This window comes from Capra hircus, chromosome 9 (genome assembly GCF_001704415.2).
Source record: "Capra hircus breed San Clemente chromosome 9, ASM170441v1, whole genome shotgun sequence".
NCBI lineage: Eukaryota > Metazoa > Chordata > Mammalia > Artiodactyla > Bovidae > Capra > Capra hircus.
Genome location: NC_030816.1, coordinates 47701438 through 47713519, shown reverse-complemented (window position 1 = coordinate 47713519; position 12082 = coordinate 47701438). Strand labels below are relative to the sequence as shown.

The 12082-nt window shown below is 40.3% G+C and overlaps 1 protein-coding gene across 2 annotated transcripts in view; it reads right to left on the bottom strand.

Moving 5' to 3' along the window:
- MDN1 (midasin AAA ATPase 1) overlaps window positions 1–12082 on the bottom strand; it is a 144868-nt gene that overhangs the window by 129753 nt on the left and 3033 nt on the right. For both annotated transcript variants that reach the window (XM_013966483.2, XM_018053145.1), the window contains exon 2: window positions 6242–6468. In XM_013966483.2, the coding sequence (XP_013821937.2) occupies window positions 6242–6468 (227 nt within the window). The remainder of the gene's footprint in view (window positions 1–6241; window positions 6469–12082) is intronic.

Sequence of the window (12082 nt, the reverse complement as noted above, 5' to 3'; positions counted from 1 at the left end):
CATGTGGAACCAACAAGCAGCAGCAAACAAGATAAGCAGTAGCCAAGGCATCAACCTGATCCACGAGGCCTCTGAGGATAAGGGGAAGTGAACAGAGTGGACTGCAACGGCCCTAAGCCTGTGCGGCAAGCGAGGAAGAGACTGGTCCACTGGAAGCATGCAAAAAGAGGCCTGGCTGACATTCCCTGCTGAACTTAGTTGACTACAGTACCCTTTTCTCTAGAGACCCTTAATTTTTAGAGAATGCTCTAAAATTCTGATCTAACCAATGATGGATGGACCAATAAAGCACACTTAGCCAGAGAATAACAAAATCAGATTCTTCCCTAGAGAAAATTCGAGAATATGGAGAACGATCTCTTTCCAAGGATAAGACTAAGAGTCGTAAGGTCTAAAATGCAACAAGGAACACCATTCCTGTTAAATATCCAACCTTAGATGAGTCACTTACTTGGGCAACTCATCACACTCTTTCATGCATCTAGAGGGAAGACCTGGAGTTCAGTTCTGGCCCTGACATTTAGAACAACTAAGTTCACTCAGCTAACCCCTCTGAAGATCTGAAATGGAACTAACAGAGCCTGAATAGGTCACAATACAAAGATCAAAAGGATAATGCTTACCTACTTACTTTAACATCCTAAAGCCTATATAAACATACGTTATTACTAAAATACCACTATTCAGTTCCAAAATCCACACTCCTAATTCCCACAGCAGATCCACAACATTTTCATGCTCAAGGCTGTTAATGTCTTATTATACATCAAAAATTCAGAAAACAACCTATTTGCCCAACAAAGGGATAAGAAGTGATAAAATACTACACAACTTTTTAAACAGTTTTATTTACTGAGGCAAAGATAGCCATATGTGACTAAATTTAAAAACAAGATTCAGATTAAAAATTATAGCATGTATTTTTATTAGAATTAGTATGTAACCAAATGTTTTTTAGTTATATTAAAATTGTATTTTGAAAATATGTGCACAAATGTTCTAAAATTTGCTGTGGTAATGGTTGCATCTATCTGCAAATATATAAAAACCCAATGAATTGTACACTTTTGTGGTATATAAACTACATCTCAATTAAGCAATTTTTAAAATATATGCATACAAACATTGATGTGCACACTCTCAGATGGGTGTAACTATAAGAAAAAGAAAAGGGATTTGGGAGAAAAAATACCAAATTATCTCTGAAGAGAATTTCAGGGTGGAGAGGACCTTATCCATGGGGGATGTGATCCAAGGCCCCTGGTGGATATCTGTAACCACGGATAGTACTGAACTCTGTACACACTGTTTTTTGCTATACATACATACTTACGATAAAGTTTAATTGTTTTTTACAATTTTATATTGAGTGTTACTTGAATATAGTGCTTCTGTAATCAAAAGATCATATTCTCTTTCTCAGAAGAATGCTACCAGAATTCTCAGAGGGAGAAAGGAAATTTAAAACGAAGTATGTGTTGCCTTTCCAGCACTCCTGATTACAGTCTTGAAGCAGAGGTGTAGAAAAGCGTAACTACTTTTGGTTCCTCCTTCAGTTCTACGCATGCCTGATTTCAGCATGACTGTCCATATGTAGACAGCACTGTACACATGAAGCATGCTCTCCCACAGCATTCTATCTGCTACTGTTCACAAAAGACCATTACTAGGCCCACCCATACTGCTCTTTCCAATCAAACACAGAGCACTGATGTGGAGCCACATGTCCAGGACAAACTGACAGCAAATGAGAAACTGAAGCCAAGAAATTAACCTAGTGCAACCCAAATCAACTTGGGTGATTACAGTAATCCCCTTTATCCATGGGGGATGTGATCTAAGACCCCTGGTGGATATCTGTAACCATGGATAGTACTGAACTCCGTACACACTATTTTTTCCTATACACACATACTTATGATAAAGTTTAATTTATAAATCAGCCATAGGATATCCAAATTGTCAGTATCACTACTCTCCTGCTTTGGGGCCATTATTAAGTAAAATAAAGGTTACTTGAACACAAGCACTTCAACATCACAGCCCAGGTGGCTACTAAGTGACAAGTGGGTAGGCAGCAAAAAAAAAGCATGGATATGCTACAGAAAGAGATGCTTCATGCTCTAGGCAAGACACTACAAGATTCCATCACACTACTCAGAACAGCATGCAACTTGCAACCTATGAACTGTCTCTGGAATTTTTCACTTAATTTTTTTGGATATGGTTGACTTCAGGCAACTGAAACCATGGGAAATGAAATCACAGATAAAGGAGGAATGCTATATTCTTTTCCTCCTGGGAATATAAATATAATCATTAGCTCTAACATGCTGTTCAGATCAAGTTCTGTATAAATCAGTCAACAAATACATGAATGAGGATGAGTGGGCAACACCACAAAGTAGGAAAAAAGAGCGTGGTCTCTGGAGGCAGCTAAACCTAGGACTGAATTCCAGCTCTGCCACTTTCTAGTAAGGGGACTTAGGGCAAGTTATTTATGAGTGGTTGTTCTTCATCACTAATGAAAGACAGCTTTCACAAGATTTGCAAGCCATGGCTGAAAGGACGATGTGTTAAAAGGACTTGCAAGAACCAGGGAGTGGGGAGAAACAAGAAAGGGAGGGAGCAAACTAAAACAAAAAGCAAAGGACTAAAAGATGTAAAATATGAGTAAGGTACAATCAGAACTTAAAAATAAGGTTACACTCCTGAGAGAACACTAAAGGGGAAAAAAATATCAACACATAATGTGTACATTGGGGGCTTCCCTGGTGGCTCAGCGGTAAAGAATACACCTGTCAATGCAGGACACACAGGTTTGATTTCTGAATCAGAAAGATCTCCTGGAGAAGGAAATGGTAACCCCCTCCAGTATTCTATCGGGGAAAATCCTATGGAAAGAGGAGCCTGGGGTCACAAAAGAGTCAAACACAATTAAGTGACTAAACAACAACAATGTAGTACCTTAACCATCTGAAACCATTTACAAAGTTACAGCTGAAGAAATCTGGGAACACAGAACCAAGTTAGGAACAGGACTAAAAAAGATTTTCTAAAATTAGAACTTTGAAACCAAAACTAGTATATCAGAATAGAGAAAGCATCAACAGATCAAGAGTGTTCTCAGAGTCCTGACAAAGAATCTGCCTCAAAGAGTAAAACATGCACTGAAGGACTGGTGATGCAGAAACGGTAATGAATAACAACAACAAAATGGTAACTATGTGAGGTGATGGCTGTATTAACTGTTACTGTAGTAAATATCTTGCAATATGTATCTCAAATCTCCACAGTGTACACCTTCAACTTCCACAAAAATGTTTTATGTCAATTATATCTCAATAAAGCTGAGGGGGAGGAGGGACCAGTAATGCATAAGCAAGGGAATAAAAAGAAAGACCTTGTTACTACTGAGACACCTGATGGAAACTCCAAATAGGTAGGCACTCTGGCCTCAGAAAGAGGTGTGAACTGGAAAATGAATGTCATTACAATAAGAGGAAGCCTGACTGGGTTCCCCCCTCCGGTCTCTCTCATAGATTTTCATCCCCATCCCATCTCTCATCTCTTCATTCTTCCCTCCTTACTCTTCCTCCACAATCTGACAGTAGGAAATGCTATTTCCAAGAGGATAACACACTCATTTGTCTTAATTTAATGACTTCTTGCTCCCCTTAAGTATTTGGCTCACACCTCTATTAACATATTGCATCCTGCTGTTTCCAAGTACAGAAACTCATAATGTGTGACTTGCTCACTTCCACCATGTGACGCAGAGCTCAAAGGGAGGACTCCTATATTTATCTACTGAATGAATGACTGCATCCTATCTAGATATATTAGGTATAATCCTAATACATTAGGTAATTTCCTCCAGAGGAAATTTAGAGCACAAGTGAAACTAATCAGCTACATTTTTTAAAACTAAAAATCAAAACCCCATTCCACATCACGACCTATAGTTCATTGTATGTCCTTCCTGACTCATCATTCACACACATTTACACATGGTGCTTTTGTTTTTCTTTTTTTGCTTATCTTTAAGTTACTCTGTGGTGTTGGAGAAGACTCTTGAGAGTCCCTTGGACTGCAAGGAGAGCCAACCAGTCCATTCTGAAGGAGATCAGCCCTGGGATTTCTTTGGAAGGAATGAAGCTGAAGCTAAAACGCCAGTACTTTGGCCACCTCATGTGAAGAGTTGACTCATTGGAAAAGACTCTGATGCTGGGAGGGATTTGGGGGCAGGAGGAGAAGGGGACGACAGAGGATGGGATGGCTGGATGGCATCACTGACTCGATGGACGTGAGTAACTCCGGGGGTTGGTGATGGACAGGGAGGCCTGGCGTGCTGTGATTCACAGGGTCACAAAGAGTCGGACATGACTGAGCGACTGAACTGAACTGAAGTTACTCTAACACAGGCACGTTATATAATTTTTGGAACAAGGTGGGAGCATAAATAAAACCTACTGCCTTGGCAAAATGAAAAGAAAAAGTAGTGGTGCCTCACATTCATTTATTAAGAACATAAAATTGAAGCTGATGGGAAACCAGATGTAGCTACCATTTTAGTGATTCTCAAACACAATCTGAAAACACTCTACCACTAAGGCTTAAGAGAAGTGGGAGTTCAGTTACTCACAGGTCAATCCTACCAGGGAAGCAGAGAACAGTCAGCACATCTTGTGAAACAGTACCACAGTCAAGTACACCTAAGTGATGAAAGCAGCCAGTGAGGCCACAATCTGGATCCTCAATCAACCCAGAGAACAGGTTCCTGACACCACGTATGATGGTGACCTGCTCTGTATGTTTTAGTTTCCTCAAACAACTAGGCCCATTTTTTCCTCCTCTTTTAGAAAAGCTCACACAAATTACATTTCCCTAAAATCTTCATTTCTTATTCCCTCATCAAAGGATCAGACTAGAGATTATACTTGCAGGAAAGCCATACGTGCAGGAAACGTATTATGTTGATGCAGACTAATAAGAAGGGATGCTCTACTGAGTGAAGTCAGATACGACAAAAACAAGGTCACGTGATATTGCTTATATGAAGAATCTAAAAAAAAAAAATGGTACTAACGGACCTATTTATAAAACAGAATCTGAATCACCCATATAGAGAACAAACATGATTACCAAGGGGGAAAGGAGGTTGAGGGGGATAAATTGGGAGACTGATATTGACGTATATACAATACTATATATAAAACAGATAATAAAAACGTACTTTACAGCACAGGGAAGTCTTTGATATTCTGTAATGATCTCTATGGGAATGGAGTCCGGAAGAGAATGGATATATGCATGTATATGGCTGATTCGGGCTTCCCTTGTGACTCAGCTGATAAAGAACCTGCCTGCAACATGGGAGACCTGGGTTAGGAAGATCCCCTGGAGAAGGGAACGGCTACCCACTCCAGTGTTCTGGCCTGGAAAATCCCAAGGACTATCCATGGAATTGCAAAGAGTCGGACACAACTGAGCAACTTTCACTCACACTCACTTAGCTGCCTCTTGTGACTATTCCACACAAACCTATCAATTTGAGAGAACCAGATGCAGTGGCACGTGTCTACAGAACCAGCTAGTTGGAAGCTGAAGAAGGAAGATGGCCCGAGTGAGGAGTTCTGGGCTGTGAGACGCTCTGCCCACTGGGCATCCACACTAAGTTTGGCTCACTGGGATGACCCCAAGGGAACAAGAGATCAGCAGATTGCCTAAGGAAGGGTGAACCAGCCCAAGCTGGACAGACAGGAAGTGAAATGAGAAATGCATTAGAATCCAGTTCTAACACAACTTCTTATCACACTTTGGATGTGAACAGATTTATAGAAAGTGGGAAGAGACATGAGAGATCTTGTAACCCACCCCCTACAGCTGCTCCAGCAAGAATCTCACACATCTGAAGTGGATGCTGTAAGTGCCTCAGCTAAAACTCATTTAAATCCATCTTATATGCCTTTCTTGCCAGATGACAGAATCCTTGAGGGTAGGGGAGATATCCTGGTCATATTCTCCAGACCTATCTTGATGACCAAGACTTCAAACCTAGTAAATGGTCACCGAATTGAGCTGGATAAATGGCTTCTTCTGTGACTATTTTTATAAAACACTCCTTTCTCCCCTTTCTGTATTTTCCCTCCTCATTTCAGCTCAGACTCCTCCTTACTTCCAAAAGAGTGTAGGGTCTACCATCTCAAGGAGAAACATGAAGAATAAAACCATTACTCACGGGAGGACGTCAGGATGGTTACCAATGAGTCTGCTCATCGACACACAGAGCCGTTCGTGTAAATCATGGTTGACCTGGCCTCCGGCTTTAATGGCTTCAGCATTCCTTTCCAACAAATCCAAAAGGAGAGGGCGCAGCTGGCGGCCAATCAGCACAGTACAGTCCTTATCCAGAAGTAACTGTGCTAAGGTATTCAAGATACACTGGCGATCTTGAGGTGTCCACACCTGAGAAAGGCAAAACAAATTCATCTGTGACTGCTACAGAACAGAGTCCTAGCTTATATTCAATTTCCAGACTTCATAACTGAGTTTATTTTACAAAACACAGTGGGGTTTCTTTGCAACAGGACTACTGAATCAAATGTAAACTGAAAGTCGCTCAGTTGTGTCTGACTCTTTGCCATCCCACGGACTATACAGTCCATGGAATTCTCCAGGCCAGAATACTGAAGTAGCCTTTCCCTTCTCCAAGAGATCTTCCTCACTCAGGGATCGAACCCAGGTCTCCCACATTGCAGGTGGACACTTTACTAGCTGAGCCACAAGGAAAGCCCCAATAAATGTAAAGGCTGTAACAAATAAGTTTCAGCCCACTGGGGTTTGAGGTAAAAGGACTGACATCAGGATTCCATGTAAAATGCTTGACAGCTTCAGCTTCCTTGAAAAAGAATCAGTTGCAGAGTCACAACAGATCTGTTGCAGAGTCATAATAGTTTCCAGGGAATCCAGTGCTTCCCCCAACTCCTTTGTCTGAAAGGAAAACAATAGTTAAATGAGGAAAAAGTACAGTCAGTTAGTATGCAAAACTGCCAACTCTCTTGAGGAAAGAATAGATATAAGAAATCAATTCCTGGAAATGAATGAAGATATATCCCCATGAAGACATCAGACTTTAATTAATAAACAAGACAGGTCTAAAGCAGACAGGCACACTTTGATACACACGATGAAATAAACCACAGAGTTCTAGTGTTTGGGACCAGAATGCCCATGAACGTAAAAAGGAAAACTGAAAAGTATGAAAAATGTCTCATATTGCTAGTGTGTAAGCAGTTCTGCACAACCCTTGCCAGGCAATGTGACAGTGGGTTTAAATTACCTGAGGGGCATACCCTCTGACCCACCAAGCCCAATGCTATGAATTTACAGCCTAAAGAGTTTGATACTAAATGGTTATCTATAAGAGTACAGCTGGAACACAACCTAAATACCATATTCAAAAATACTGTAACTTTTTCCAAAGTTCCAAAGCTGCTCTTGTATGTAGTATTAATTTTATTTCTTACTAGTTTTTTACTGTATGAATGTACCACAACTTGTTTATCCATTCGCATGCTGATAGATATTTCCACTGTTTGCACCTATCCTCAATAAACCTACCATGAACATTCATGTACAAAAGATTTATGGACATATTTTCGTGACTTTTATTTTCTGGCCATGCCATGTGGCAAGGAGGATCTTAGTCCCCAATCAGGGATTGAACCTTGGCCCTCAGCAGCGAAAACACAGAGTCCTAACCACTGAAACACCAGGGAATTGTCTAAATATTGATTTTTAATTTTAAAAAAAATTTAAGAAATTTCTTGGGCTTCCCTGGTGGCTCAAACAGTAAAGAAAGTGCCTGCAATGCAGGAGACCTGGGTTCAATCCCTGGGTCAGGAAGATCCCTTGGAGAAGGGAAAGGCAACCCACTCCACTATTCTTGCCCGGAGAACTTTGTGATCAGAGGAGCCTGGTGGGCTACAGTCCACAGGGTCACAAAGAGTCAGACACTCAATGTTTAACAGAAGTTGTTTGCCAAAGTATTTGTAACATTTCACATCCCCACCAGCAATGTCTGAGTGCTTCAGCTGCTATATAAATTCACAAATACACAGTACTATCAGGCTTAATTTTAGCCATTCTAGTGGAGGTGAAGTGGTATACGGTATAAAGTGTCTAAGAGCCACTAATTTATCTTCTGTGATGTAATTTGTTCAATCTTTTACCCATTTTTAAGTACAGTGGTTCCTGTATTAACCATGATGGCTTCTGTAGATCCTCTATGTCAGCTTGAGGAAGTTCTGTTCTGTTTGTACTTTGTTTTTCCCCGAATGAGCTTTGTTAATTGGCATTCCTCCAACGTCCTTATCATCTAAATCGTCTAATATATTTGCATAACATTTTTCTTATTAGTCACTTATCTTTCTATTCTTTTTAAAATCTGTAATGGTGGCCTTCTTCCATTCCTAATAATTTGGATTTTTCACTTTTATTCTTGGTCAATCTTTTCAAAGAATCAACTTCAGGTTTCAATGGTTTCCTATACAGTTTATCCATTTCCTATTTCATTCATTCCTGCTGTTAGCTTTATTATTTTCTTCCCTCTATTTATTTTGGACGTAATTTCCTCTTTTTTTTAGTATTTCACAAGGTGGAAGCTTAAGAAATATCATTAATTTGAAACCATGGTTTTCTTTTATTCATATATTTCATGTTATGAATTTCCTTCTAATTGTAGCTACAATCCACAAATTGTTTAAATTATAATACAGTTCAAAATTTTTGATTCTCCCAGAGATTTCTTCTCTGATCATAAGTTTCTTTAAATTTTCTTACTTAATTTCTAACATTTAGGGATTTTTCCTTATTTAACATATTATTTAACTTATATGCAGAGTACATCATTCAAAATGCCAGGCTGGATGAAGCACAAGCTGGAATCAAGACTGCCAGGAGAAATATCAATAACCTCAGATATGCAGATGACACCACACTTACAGCAGAAAGCAAAGAAGAACAAAAGAGCCTCTTGATGAAAGTGAAAGAGGAGAGTGAAAAAGCTGGCTTAAAACTCAACATTCAGAAAATTAAGATCATGGCATCCAGTCCCATCACTTAATGGCAAATAGATAGGAAACAATGGAAACAGTGAGAGACTTTATTTGGGGGGCTCCAAAATCACTGCAGATGGTGACTGCAGCCATGAAATTAAAAGATGCTTGCTCCTTGGAAGAAAAGCTATGACCAACCTAGATAGCATATTCAAAAGCAGAGACATTACTTTGCCAACAAAGGTCCATCTAGTCAAAGCTATGGTTTTTCCAGTGGTCATGTATGGATGTGAGAGTTGGATTATAAAGAAAGCTGAGTGCTGAAGAATTGATGCTTTTGAACTGTGATGTCGGACAAGACTCTTGAGAGTCCCTTGGATTGCAAGGAGATCCAACCAGTCCATCCTAAAGGAAATCAGTCCTGAATACTCGTGGAAGGACTGAGGCTGAAGCTGAAACTCCAACACTTTGGCCACCTGATGCAACGAACTGACTCACTGGAAAAGACCCTGATGCTGGGAAAGATTGAAGGCAGGGGGAGAAGGGGACGACAGAGGATCGGAATCACCAACTCGATGGACAAGAGTTTGAGCAAACTCTGGGAGTTGGTGATGAACAGGGAAGCCTTCCATGCTGCAGTTCATGGGGTCGGGCAAAGAGTTGGACATGACTGAGCGACTGGACTGAACTGAACTGAGGGATTTTTCCCAGCATTATTTTGAGGGTTTCCCCCACTAATTTCATCTCATTGAGATAACTGAATATGCCTTTTATGATTTCAATTCTTCTAAATTTCTTGAGATTTGTTTAATGGCCCAGCTTATGATCCATCTTGGTAAATGTTTCAGATGTGCAGAGCATATATTCAGGAATTATTGGGCACAGTATCCTATAATGCCAATCAGGTCAGGTTTGTTGGTAGTGCTCAGGTCTTCTGTATCCTTACTAATTTTCTGTATTTGTACTATCAAGTACTGAGGTTAAATTATTAAAATTCTCCAATTATAACTATGACTGTCTATTTTTCCTTTTCTAGCACTTTCTGATTCATGTATTTTATCATTAGATCCATGCATATTTAGGTTTCTTTCTTAATTCCGAAACACTGACATTCAGGGCTGGATACATTCCTTGCTGTGAAGGCTACCCTATGTATTAAAAGATGTTTAGCAGCATCCCTGGCCTCTACACTCTGCTGCTGCTGCTGCTAAGTCGCTTCAGTAGTGTCCGACTCTGTGTGACCCCATAGACGACAGCTCACCAGGCTCCCCCATCCCTGGGATTCTCCAGGCAAGAACACTGGAGTGGGTTGCCATTTCCTTCTCCAATGCATGAAAGTGAAAAGTGAAAGTGAAGTTGCTCAGTCGTGCCCAACCCTCAGCGACCCCATGGACTGCAGCCCTCCAGGCTCCTCCGTCCAGGGGATTTTCCAGGCAAGAGTACTGGAGTGGGGTGCCATTGCCTTCTCTACACTCTACATGCCAATAATATCCCCATTACAGGTTGTGAAAATTTTTAAAACGTCTCTAGATTTGCCCCAGAGAGTAAAATTCTCTCAGCTGAGAGTCACCAGGCAGGGGGGGGAAAACACACTTCAAAAAAGAAAATGGAAATAAGACTAACAGAAAATCAAGTTTCTTTTAAAAATTAAAAAAAAAATCATATGCTATCTTAGAAAGTTTAGATTTTGATTCTGGAGATAATGGAGAGCTTTTAGACATAATAGTGATAGATTCAGATTTGTCTTATTAATGATAATTTATATTAAGTGGCCAGAATAGGATGGGAGATAATAGCTAAAAGGAATAGGGGCTTCTTTTTGAAGTAATAGAAATGTTCAAAAATGGACTGTGGTGTCAGTTGCACATACCTGTGAACAGAGCAAAAGCCACTGAACCATACACTTAAATGGATGAATTATATGGCATATGAATTATCTCTCAAAGCTGTCTTAAAAAGTTCTAATTCTAGCTCACAGGTATTGATTACTTTCTACGGGCCAGGCACTGTGGTAAGCTCCTCAAACACATCATCTAGATTTTACAATCTTATTTATAGCAAGAACAACAGCAACCACTTTTATAGACAACACTTACTGTACCCTAGGCACCTAACTCTCATAGCAACCCATGAAGTAGGTAACACTATCCCCATTTTACAGAAACGGAAACTGAAAAATTTTAAAAAGGGATAAGGTCATAAAGCTGATAGCAGAACCAGGAATCACATCACAGGTTCCAGAATCTCTGCTTTTAACTACTCTGAAACTATTTAGCAACCATCACAGGTAATACGTATCAAGAAACTAAGACTTAGGAGAGTTGAGCAACTTGTAGAAGGCCCCCAAAACAACAGTAACACACTCCAGTATTCTTGCTTGGGAAATCCCATGGACAGAGGAGTCTGGTGGGCTACGATCATCCATGGGGTCGCAAAAGGGTCGGACGCAACTCAGTGAGTAAACAACAATAAGGAAAGAGAAGAGAACTTCCCTGATGGTCCAGTGGTCAAGAGTTTGTGCTTTCACTGAAAAGGGAGTGGGTTCACTCCCTGGTAGGGGAACTAAGATCCCCATGCCACATGCATTGCCAAAACACAAAACCAAAAAAGGAATCTGATCTGCACCCATCCTTCAGTCCCACTACCCACACATGCTCTTAAGCACTCTGCTCTTCCTCAACATAGACAGTGATCAAGGACATAAGATGTGATTCTGTGATTTATAGTACAAGAGAAAAAAAAAACATACTTAGTCTTCAAAACCCCACACCTGTCCAAGTACCTAAAACTCTGGGAATTTCCTGTGATGAGAGAAATATGCTACAGTAACGCAGTAAATTTTGGAAAGAGGCTAAGCTGGGAGCCAATCACTTCATTAGAGGATTAGAACTTTCATCCCCATGTCTTGACCTCCGAGGAGGGCAGAGGGGCTAGAGATTAAGAGCTGAATCACCAATGGCCAGAGATTTAGTATTGTGCCTGTGAAGGAAGTGTTCATAAAAACCCCATAGAATGTGGTTTGG